This window comes from Desmodus rotundus, chromosome 13 (genome assembly GCF_022682495.2).
Source record: "Desmodus rotundus isolate HL8 chromosome 13, HLdesRot8A.1, whole genome shotgun sequence".
Taxonomy (NCBI): Eukaryota; Metazoa; Chordata; class Mammalia; order Chiroptera; family Phyllostomidae; genus Desmodus; species Desmodus rotundus.
Window position 1 is genome coordinate 16,705,000 of NC_071399.1, and position 12,293 is coordinate 16,717,292.

The 12,293-nt window shown below is 41.4% G+C and overlaps 1 protein-coding gene across 3 annotated transcripts in view; it reads left to right on the plus strand.

Annotated features, from left to right (window-relative positions):
- Window positions 1-12,293, plus strand: part of RBPMS (RNA binding protein, mRNA processing factor) — a 167,307-nt gene that overhangs the window by 57,536 nt on the left and 97,478 nt on the right. For 2 of the 3 annotated variants that reach the window (XM_053916731.1, XM_045197190.2), the window contains exons 2-3: window positions 7,894-7,971; window positions 11,090-11,128. The exons of the other annotated variant lie outside the window; for it this stretch is intronic. In XM_053916731.1, the coding sequence (XP_053772706.1) occupies window positions 7,894-7,971; window positions 11,090-11,128 (117 nt within the window). The remainder of the gene's footprint in view (window positions 1-7,893; window positions 7,972-11,089; window positions 11,129-12,293) is intronic. 3 annotated transcript variants of the gene reach the window in all.

Below are 12,293 nucleotides of genomic sequence, written 5' to 3' on the forward strand. Positions count from 1 at the left end.
GTCTCTCTGAAAATAAATTTTAAAAAACCTTAAAAAAAAGAAAAACCTGCCACAAATGGGTACTATTATTATCTCCTTTTTCCAGAGGAGGACGCCTCCAAGTGGAGAGGTTAAGTGACTTGTCCCAGGTGTGTATCTAGTGAGTTGCAGAACCAGGATTGAAATCCCAGTGGCCTGCTTTGGTTCCACGTGAATCTTTTTTTTAAAGCTACATACACTTTACTGCTTTGAGTACTTAACCTCTTAAATACATATTAAAATGTTACAATGACTTTATTTCTTCTTCATACTCATCCATATCTGGATATTTATATATATCATAAGGCTCTTTTATGCCTTGTTCCTAGTACTGTGACTTAATTTTTACATTCCCTCGTGTAGTGTATTCTGCAGATACTTTGTCATCATCCACCTCCTGGTAGTGAGATGCTCACCACTGTCACATGGGGAAGAACCTTCATTTTTGAAGGTGAGCTGGCCTGGCGCCAAGGATTTTAAGGTGGATAAGGGGTCGTTTCCCACAACAAAATATTGGGAAGCAAACCTTTTCTCCACATCTTTCTAGTTTTGCGGTTCCCACACCTTCTCTAGTTGTTAGAACTATGTGTGGTGCCTTGTGACGGTTCCTGAGAGTGCATGGCAAACTGAAGCGGACAGTCCCTCGGGTACAGTTTGTCCACGACTATCAAAAGCAATGATGCTGTAGAGCAGCAGTTTTCAACCTTTTTCATTTCATGGCACATAAACTAATTACTAAAATTCTGTGGCACACCAAAAAATACATGTTTTGCCTATCTGACAAAAAATAAGTATAATTTTGATTGTTTTGCAAAAAATAATAGTAGTAATTACCTACCCATTTTGCCCCAAAGTGACTTTTTAAAAACCAGTTGCCTATACTTGTGTATAAGGATTTCTGGTACCAAGGATTAACCAGTCTGACACAACCTTATTGTGCGATGTGACCAATGAGATGCAGCTGTATTACGTGGCCTTATATTTATGGTTCCCGACAGGGTGTTCACACTGAAGGCTGCTGTCGTGTTGGCTGTTGTCAGTTTTTTATTTGACAATCTAAGGGGAAAGAGGTCAGTGCCCCTGACTAAACAAACAGTCAGGTATTGCATGTTTTAAAAAATCTTGCAGCACACCAGTTGAAAATCACTGCTTTAGAGCCCTGGGCAGTGGTGGGTCCATTATCTGCCCCAGTCTAAATTTGTTTTCAGGTGCTTTAAATGACCATAAAGAACTCTGTCTGGCTAGTTTTTTCTATGCAGTTTGGGAGAGGCGGAATGACTTTTTCCTTCGAATAGCAGATCTCTGCTTTGTTAAAGAACAATAACCCAAGCAGTGCAGAAAGAGAAAGAAAGAGAGGTCTTGGGGTTTTGATAAGATCGTTTTCATCTGTCTGCTTATATGTAATTTTGCTAGGCCATGGTAAAGGCTGTATTGTGGGAAGGCCAGGTGGCGTTTTGTTTTGTTTTGTTTTTTGACACTCAACTTAGGCCACTCAAATGGATTAAAATTCTAAGGGCAAGTGCACTTTCAGGCATTAGAATGCAAAGTTCTGTTTACAATACACTGGGTTAATGTATACATCTTTACATCTTCCTGTTTTAGCAATGTAAGCAGTGTAATTGAATGAAGAGTAGGATTCCACTGGCTAACCAGATAACAGAATGAGCCATCAGAAAGTTGACTAAAAGAAGTAAGGAAGCCAAGATGGAGTAGAAACAGGGCCAGGGTTAAGGGGTAAAGTTTCCTGTCTTTACAGGGAACTTGTTATTGAACTCTAAGGACCTGACAACAATGTGTTGTGTTGATAGCATTCAGTGAACTCACTAACAATGAGGGAAGGTTCTCACATGCACCCACTTACATATCTAATTTCTTACCTAGGTTAACCCAAACCCTAAATTTCTGATTTGCCTCTACCACCCACCTCCCTTTGTGTCTGACAGCACAAAAGAGATTTGTTTGTGTGTGTGTGTGTGTGTGTGTTTTAAGATTTTATTTATGTATTTTCAGGGAGGGGAAGGGAAGGAGAAAGAGAGAGAGAAACATCAATGGGTTGCCTCTCTTGCCCCCAACCGGCCACCCGAGGACCTGGCCCACAACCCAGGCATATACCCTGAGCAGGAATCAAACCAGCAACCTTTTGGTTCTCAGGCCATTGCTCAATCCACTGAGCAACACTAGCCAGGTCAGGAATTTCTTCATAATGAGGTTAGGTGCTTACATGTACAGACACATCTGGGCAGTTTTCAAACTCTAGAAATTTTCTCTTTGTCTCTTATCCTTTTGTACTAAGGTATAACAGGCCAGAGGTGGCCGAGATTGGACTTTGGTCTTATGAAGTCCTATCAAAGTGAGAAATTATGAGACCATCTGATTATAAATCGACATTGGGAATGAACCTAGTTCATTAGGCACGATATACTTAGTAATCCCTTGCTATCCCCTGTTCTGTGCATGCTCTGAGCTCAGCATGTATGAGTTTATGGGATGCCACACTCCTCCTCCTTCCACACGTGCTCTCCCATGAGTCTTTCCTCCTTTTCTGATCCTGCTGGAAACTTTCCGATTACCTTGGCAAAAGGACCTGGTCTCCATGGGCCCTAAATCAAGGTATACGTTTGGTCATCCTACATATAGGGTCAACCAACTGAATAGAACCCAGGGCAAACACTAGTGGGGATCCTAAAACCAGGGATCTGTGCATTGTGGGTAATTCTGTGGTTTTGTTCCTTGTGGGGTGTTCCAACAAGGCTCTGGAGCACCCCTTCCCTTCCCCACCTTTTGGGTTAAAGATACCCCAACTCTATGAGAAATTAGGCTGCACAGAAATTTGGAGCTCTTTTGAACTTCTCTGACCCTGAAACAAAAGTTTGTACAATGTGGCCTCTCAGAAAAGAGATGACACTCCCTTGGCTGTTGGAGAGTGAGTGATCCCTCTCTTCTGAGTGGAGAGTAGAGGGTCACAAAGCAAGAACTCCCTTAGCTTGTAGCTGGGGTGGCCCTGGTCCTGTGGCCTTATCTTAGAGGCCATGGCGCCCCTTTTAGGTTACATTGGACTTTCAGAGTATGAGAAAACACTGACTTGAGGGCGGAATTGAAGTGTGGAACAAATACATGAGTGTGCATTTCTACTAGATCAAGCTTGTCTCTCTGGAGCAAGGATGGGCAGGAAGATGAAAATTCCTAAGTACAGATGTGGGTAGGCAGGACCCAAGGTTTATACCTTCCCAGAAAGGAGGTACCTTTGGGTTTGTATTTGTTTTCTCTTTAAAAAAAGTTTATTTTTATAAATATTTAAACGCCAAAGTATATAAATATCTAAAATGTGAGTTCTATGAATTGCACCTACTATCTCCACTGTAAACATATACAACTCCTTACTATTAACATGTAGGGAATTAGGTATACATAGGTATACATGTTTTCAAGACTTTTTAAAACTTGAGCATATACTAAGTTACAAAAAACACTGAAAGAATTAAACTGGGATTATGAACAATTTCTAGTGTTTGCTTTTTTTTTTTTTAACCTAATGATTGAGAACTTTATTATATATTAGTAGATACAGGTTTACCTACCCATCATTTTACACGTGCACGCTAGTGAGTTTGGGCATCCTTTTAAAAACTTTGTATACATCTACATACACTTGTTGAAATTGGACTTATTTATTCATAAGTGTGTTTCAAACATCAGCTGAAATGTGAGCGATTTACTGGTGTTCATGTGTGGATCACGCTGTCCTTGAAAATGGATGTGTAGTCCTGAATTTTTTGGTGGTCTTGGTGGTTTTGTCTTTTTCATGTCTCTCCCTCAATTCTGGTTGTTTCTGTCTCATTTCTCTCTTGCCTCTCCTAAATTGCCATTTCTTACCATGTTAACCTCTTCTGCCTTTTTGTCATGTGTGTTTATCGTTCAATGCTGTGGTCACTGTCCTGATAAGACTGTGACTGGGAAACATGGTCCCTGATTCTCTTCGCTGTGTGGTCAACAGGGGTGCCAATAAACAGGCACTCACGGTGTCCCATGGATACACAATGTTGTTCTGTAGATTGCTAAAATCATCCAAGGGGTATTTATACAGTGTACTCTCTGTGCCTAGGAGAGTGTGCTACTCCTAGGAGACTGTGCTACCCACTGCAAAAAACAAAAACAAAAAACCCCCCCTCAAATTCTACAGCACCCTTTGAAAGTTCTTATTTGTGAATCCACGTGTTTTACAGAGTGATTATTCCAAACAAATAATTTAAACACACACCACATCTGAAAGCTTCTTTTGGAGTCTGTAGTTGTATGTTTAAAAATGTGGGTAGGTGGAGAGAAAGCTTGCAGAGCATAGAGGGTCAGAGAAGCATCCCCATGGTTTTACTCATTAGAATATTTCAAAGGAGTGACTATACAGTTATTCATGAGTCACTTAGAAAATGAGAAATTGTCTTTCCCCATCCTGTCAATTTAACAGGAACCTCGAGAGGTCTCAGCTCAGAGCAGCTAGAGAATGATCCCTGAGACCTTTATCTAAACAAGTAAAACATATACAGAAAATGCGCATAGTCTTTGGTCACTATGGCATTTACCAGATGTGGCCGCTTACTGAAAGGTGTACATGATTATTCTCTGCAATGTACTGAAATTAATAAGCAGTGTCCATTGGTTTTTATGTGAATGTTGAGATTAGTTACAAGAAAATTGATGCCTGTTATTTATTAAAGGTAGCGCCTTTCCATTTCAAGGCCGGTTTGGCCTTTCTGTCCAGGAAAGCTTAAGACTGACAGAATGGCCTTACTTACTGAATTAGAGTTTATTAAATTAGAAGTCAGTCACTGAACTGTGGCTTGTCTTTCCCACTGAAAGCTGGCAGTACCACTTAAGAACACATGGTTAGTTTTATCCAAAATGTAGCTGTGGCCTCTGGTGAAATGATACATAGTAGCTGAGCCAAGAAGGCTCTTGCTCTTACTATTTTGCACCGGGTGATTTCTCCTAGCATTTATTCCTTTGGTACTGTTTCGGTATTATTCCTTCAGGTAAAAATGAGGTGGGAGGTGCATCCACAGAATCCACTAGAGTCCCTTTGGGATAGAGCTGTCAGCAGCTTCATGTCTTAAACTTCTATAAGGCATGTTGTGTCCTTGACTGAGAAGGGTGTTTCCCCGTGTGTCTGATAAAGTAAACATCTGGGATGCTAAAGGCACAGTGCCAGGCACACCTGTGTCCTTAGACACTGCTGGTCAGTTAAGGCCTGCCCTGGATCATGATTGACCTGCCACAAAAGTTCATTTAGTGTCTCTCACTTGTCCTTTTGGGAAAATTTTCTTTCTGAGTATTTGATCATGTATGTATGTGTTTCTTAAAATTGTATCTCACTGTTTGGGGTCTAATTGGTTACTTCCTGAATGAGTTAAGCCTCCTTCTGTCCTTATGGAAGGTTATGGGCATGTTCTGCTTCCTTCCCGGACAGTAAGTTCGCTGCAGTCGGAAGTCAAGTCTTACCTTTGTGATTTCCATAGCCCCTGGGAAGACAGTGCAGGGTGCTTTGTTGGTGAATGGCTCAGACGAGAAGAGTGGTGGTGAGAAGAGCAAGGGAACCGAAATGTTTCCAAACTTCCCCAGGGTTCTAGGTCCCAGTCACCTAGAGTTCATAGGAAAGTCTGAATTACATACCCAAGAAGAGGTTGTTTCCCCCACCCGCCCCAAGTTTACAAGCCTCAGGTAGTCTAGAAATGATTCAAAGCACGTGGATTCCAAGCCTGTACATTTTAGTGACCTTTAGTTGTCAGTAAATACTTACGTATTTAGTGATGTAAGTACTAAAGAATTACTTCTCCTAGTCAGTATATCTGTTCCATCAGATGAGAGAATAGCTCTTCAGTAGGAAGTGACGTATCCTGGCAGGCTCCTGGGAAAGTGTCGGCCCTGCCGGATTCTAGGAAATTTAGGTTGTTTCCACATGTAAGTAAAATGTCAGGCACCTTATTAGTTTGCCTCCAATCTGATGGACAACACAGAGTCCCTTGGAGCCTCCCGTCACCTTCTGTGGGCAAGTGGCAGGCAAAGGCCCCGCAGTTTCCCTTCCTGTAACAGCTTCCTGCTGAGACTCAAAGAATCTCTTCTGTTTCTGGAATGTTTACATAGAAGAGTTTTCTCCATAATGTGACAATTTTTATTATAAATATTGGCATTTATTTATAATTTCCTCAAAGCATTTTAAAAAGTGAGAATTCTCAACCTAACAATAAACTTATAGTATCTAATACATGCTTATTATTGAAAGATAGGAAAAACAACTACTAATAAAAGCCATTAAAGTCACTTATTCTCCCCCTCAGGGCCAAACCATGTGAACAGAAGCATGTCGGTATGCATACATCCTACAAGGCATTCTGCCCCTCTCCAAATACATGCACATTGGTTGTTTGCTTCACAGAAGAAAACCAAACAATATGTACTTTCTCCTTGAACGCCATTTTTATTGGTTGCTTATTCCATTTCATGGATGCAGATGAGCCTTGATTTATATCAAGTAGTCTTGTTGATAGCCCCCAGATTTCCAGTCATTTCTGTCATTGGTAAATCATTTGACGTGCAAGTTTGTAAAGCCATCTTCTTTACATCAGTACTATAAATGGGAGTTTATTTCCTCAGTTAACTTCCCAAATCCCTTTTTTAAAGTTGTAGTTTGTTGATTATGCTATCACAGTTGTCCCGATTTTCGCCCTTTGCCCCCCTCCACGCAGTACCCCGACTCACTCAGGCCAACCCCACACCATTGTTCACGTCTGTGGGTCATGCGTACAGGTTCTTTGCCTACTCCATTTCCTGTACAGCGCTTTACATGCCCATGGCTGTTCTGTGATACCTATTTGTGCTTCTTCATCCCCTCACCCCTTAATCCCCACAACCCCTCTCGTCTGGCAACCATCAAAATGCGCTCCTTATCCATGATTCTGTCTGTCTTTGTTCTCGTTTGCTTAGTTTGTTTTTTAGAGTCAATTGTTGATAGATATGTATGTATTGCCATTTTATTGTTCATAGTTTTTATCTTCTTTTTCTTAAATAAGTTCCTTTAACATTTTGTATAATAATGGTTTGGTGATGGTGAACTCCTTTAGCTTTTTTCTTGTCTGGGAAGCTCTTTATCTGTCCTTCAATTCTGAATGATAGCTTTGTGGGCAGAGCAATCTTGGCTGTAGACTCCAAGACACATCATAATTAAAATGCTGGAGGTTAAAGATAAAGAGGATAAAGGATAAAGATAAAGATAGTTTGTACCCTAGGCCTTACAGTTGTCGGTCAGTGAGGTCTGCCCCTGTTTCGGAGCCCAGGAAGATGCAGGTAGGCATTTTGGCTACTATTTAGATGTGTTTGAATTGTTCAATAAACTTTTCCACTTACTCCAATTACTGTGGTTATTAATGCAGATGAGGGAAGCAGTGGCAGGACAAGCAGGAGAAAACAAATGGCTTTGATTTTATTTTTGAACCACATTCTGTGTTCATTTGATCAGAGCAGAGGGATGGTAGAGTGACCACCCTCGTGACATTTAATGTCACCCTCGTGATGTTAAAGCTAATAATGTAATTATCTGACACCCCCCCCCCCCCCCCCCCCCGGTCCCGTTTTAGAACCAGACAATGGCTAGTTGGGAAGGAAGTCAGTTCAGGAATGTAAATCAGCGAGAGGTAGTTCACTTTGAATAATCCACAGAGCAGAGTTAACTGAATGTCATGTTAACATTAGAGTGCTCTCGCGTCACGGAAAGGACGTGAAGCAGGTGGGATGCGTGGAGTGTTTGAAGACACGTGGCTTTGAAATGGCACGTAAGAACGAGTCTCTGGATTCCACTCCTCTGAGCGGTTCTCATGTCTCTTCCAGGTCCGGACCCTGTTTGTCAGTGGTCTCCCTTTGGACATCAAACCTCGGGAGCTCTACCTGCTTTTCAGACCATTTAAGGTACCTTTCCCATCTTTCAGACATTGTAAAAGGAAGCAAAAAGTGTGGGTAGAAGCTTCCTAAGGTCTCTTTGGAGGAAGAAATAAAATTCTGAGAAAGTGCCCTATAAAGTGCTATTTTTAGAAGGTCAGTGAGTAGTGGGGATTAAAAACTCAGTTCTCGTGTGCAGTCTCACTTAGGAAAGGTGGAAACTGCCTTCTGTCCTCCCGACAGCCCATCTGGAGAAGTCTTCTTAGTGATGTGGACGTGTCTGTCTCTTCCATGCAGAGCAGCCGTAAGTGTCCTCCGCCAGTTGGGGGTGTTCTAGGTACAGATCACCAAATATACTATCAATGATTGATTATGCATGTATATTTCAAATGCAATAATATAAGTCCAGCACTATCCCTAGGAGATTATTAGTTGAAATAGTTCTATTTGAACTATTCCATGGAGACATAATAGGTTAAAGACTTTTATGAATTAGACTACAAACCTAACACCATTATTTGTTTCATGGGAATAATATCCTAAGTTTCAAGTAAAGTAGAACAAAATTTTAAAGTGTTTTATGAGTGTAATCTTTCCTGGTGCTTAGTGAGATACTTAATGCAGTGTGACTATTGAGATAAAACTGCTTTAGAGATACTTAATGTATCTGGGATTGGAAACCTAACAGGAAGTCAGACTAGAGCTGAAATAAGTATGCTGCTAAGGCAAAACCTTGAAGGCCAGCTTGTTGGAGGATCGGAGAAGGCTAGGACTGGGTGAGCTGTGGCCTGGAGACCTTGGCCCTCAGGAAGTGAACCTGGAGGTCATGATAAATTCAGAGCCTGTGGCCTGAGCTGGTCATTGAGGACGTATCAGCCAATGATGCCAGGTGGGGCCACACTTACGATTAGGCAATGAACCACCTTGATTTTTGGTCAAACATACATCCCTGTTGAAGGAGGACTCCAACCATAGATGCAGGGCAGGCTGAGGAACAGGATGTAGCTTCTTAGGGAGAGGGACGAGTATGTGGCAGCTGTAAACAGCTGTGTAGGAAGGGAAGAGGGAGGATGTAGGGGGCAGGCAGTTAAAACCAACAAAGATAAAATAGAGTCCAGTTTATGTGTCAAGAAAGCGCCATTCAATGGCATAAATCCATTCTGACAGCCAGCCCCTCAATGCAGCAATTTTTGACCTTTTTCATCACATGGCACACATAAACTAATTACTAAAATTCTGTGGCACACCAAAAAATATATTTTTTGCTGATCCGACAAAAGTAGGCATAGTTTTATTCATTCACACTGAATGGCTATTGTTGTGATGGCTGTTGTCATTTTTTTAAATTTGAAAACCCAAAGGAAAAGAAGTCAGTGAGTGCTCCCGACTCAAAGTCAGGTAGTGCATGCTGCGGCACAGCGGGTGAAAATCGCTGCCTTATCGCGACCGTACGGTGTCACTGCAGAGGAAACAGGAAGCTTAGACCTGAGGTTAGCTGAGAGGAAGTGGGAAAGAAAGCGAAGGTGTTGTGGGAAGAGAGTGCCAACTTTACAGAATTTCCTGAGTTTCCTGTGCAGAGTTGCAAATTTTACTGCCCTTTTTGTAGGATGAGGACACTTTAAGCTAATTGATCTTAATGGACAGAATACTGTTTTGTTTACATATGTGTAGAGAGAAAGTGATTCAGCTAGCAAGCCCCTTATACAAATGATCTCACTTAATTCTCATCACAGTCCTTTAAAACAGTGTGGTCTCATTTGTTCCCATGAGGAAAATGAAACTTCGAGCCATTGAATAAATTTTGCTCCAATTTACCCACATAATAAACGGCAGGGATAGGACTCAAACCCAAGCAGTCTGACTCTGCCGCCCTTGTTCTGAACGACTTTGTGATACTAATTCCCTTCTTGTGACTTGAGATCACAATATATTCCTGCCAGTGGTGGTTTACTTGAGTGAAATACCCATTTGTCCTTAGCCACTGAGGCCTTCAGGGTATTTAAACCTCTGGGCTTTTCAGAGAAAGCACCTCGAAGAAGAGGAGGCAGGGCTGCAAAATCAGGACCTCTCTGGCTGGAGGAGCTCAAGGCCTGTGAGGTGAAATGTTCACAGTAGCTAATTGGTCACGTAGCTGGGAAGATGCAAGGATGAGGTAGTCCCAAGGCTCCGCCCAGAAACGCTACGCTCAAGTCAGGACCCTGCTACATGCCCAACAACCCACTTTTAATTAACGTCCCTGGAGGCTGACCCTCGTCCACAGACCTGTCTCTACGCTGATGTGTGTGGCGGTCAGTCATGTCAGGTGGTGTTTCCCCTCTGTGTCATCCACCAGTGCAAGCCACCAGCCACTGATTGTTTTCAGAAATAACACACTTCGTCATCCCCATGCTGACGGGCCAGGGAAGAGTGGAGGGAGGGAGTGAAGGGAGTGTTTCTATCTTCCTTGAGGATGAGCTGGAGTTAAAAACCCACCAGGGAATTTTTGCTTGTCCCAGTCAGAATACCTACGTGAAACTGGCTGATTTAATGAATAAGCAAAAGAACTCAGCAGAATTTAGCATCACTGCCTGCTTTAACCTTTCCTGGCAGTTCCGAAATTTTGATTAATAAGTTTTACCGAGTACATTCTTTTTAAAAAATTATTTTTCAGTTATAGTCGATGTACAATATTACATTAGTTTCATGTGTACAACCATGTTGATTAGACATTTATATAAATTACGAAGTGATCACCAAGGTATAGCGCAGGTTATCACATACTCTTACCTTCCTATCTTATTAAATTTACCCCCTTCCCTCTCCTAGTTCTATAAAGAATAAAGATCTGCTGTTGACAGAGATACCAATTGTGCTATCATTGCATAGTTTCATGGAAAGAATTAGAAAAAGAAACAGATAAAAATACATGAATTTCAGGGCTTGATTTCTTTTAGGACCCGATTATGCAAACATAGGCATCTGTAAAGGTGGGTGAGGGCCTGTGTGTATAATTTGCTTTCCCAGTGAATTGAAGAGGCATTTCTGAAAAGATGTAGCCAATAGTCATAAAGCACTCATTTTTACATGAGCAGGTGCTATTATAACTGCTTTTTTCCCTAGCACTCTTTGTTTGGTCTAACTTTGGTTCTGCTTTCTTTTTTCTTTTCAGGGCTATGAGGGTTCTCTTATAAAGCTCACATCTAAGCAGGTAAGAATTTTAAACTTGCATATAACGATCACTTCCACAAAAATTTTGAATTGACTTTCTTCAGGAATGTTACTAGGGCTCAGCATTTTTTATTCTTAATTAGGATTTTATTTTGTTGTTGTTTTATTAAAAATAAGAGTGAGATTGGTTAGGAATTAGCACAGGAAAATGGTTTGTAATTCCATAGTCTCTAGCTAGGATGTCTGGGACTAGCCCCAAGGAAGGCAAACGCAATGCATCCAGCATAGTTATATTGGGATTTGTTTGTATATTCAAAAGTAATTATTATCCAAATTCACATTTATTCCCAATTCTTTCCTGTTTTCTTTTTTTAATAAGGTTAAACAGGCAGACTCTCACAATCGGTATGAGTATCTGGTGGTGAAGAATCATGTTCTCTCTCAAACCCTGAATGGAGGTGGTAATCAGTGACCCTGATAGTCCCTGCAAGCTTCTGGAACATTTTCAGCTGTACGCTTTTTCCCTCTAATGCTGAACACTCAGCACGCTCACCTCCCAATCACTGTTCGTCACTCCGTCCATCAGGAACAAGCTATGTTGCTAGTATTCCTCTGGACTGAAAGATGCTGAGTCCAAAGGGATTATGACCCCTTTCTCTGTAGTTGGAACAGTGTGGTCTACACACCTACTTAAACACAGAACTTTTGAAAGGCAACCCTTGGGATTTGCGATGAAAATGGTCATTTTGTAATTTTGACTGTGTGGTGAGAGTACAGGGCTTTTATCACGGTGCCATTGTACGCCTTGCACTGACAGCACACACCAAAAGGTGATTCGGTTCTCTTTCTACATTGAAAGATAAAGAACCTGAGGTACATTGAATTCAATTTGTGAGAGTAGAGTCTCTCAACCCAAGTTTTTCTCTATTCCCTTGTTCACTGCTGCTCACCTTCCAACCCCTTCTAGGTTATTTTGATGATTCTCTAAATCCCCAGCTTTGCCCTTGAAGATCCATCCTCACAATCCCTTTGATTCATGTTAGAAATTTAGCTAAACCACTGACTATGATTCTTCTGGACTGGCTTTCTTATTTCTACACAAATGCCTGTGGTCATTTCTTTATCTTAGCCCTTCAGTTTGACATCACCTTTGACCCAGAAAAATAGGTAGCCTCTGATTTTTTTCCTTCATATTTGCTTTTCTT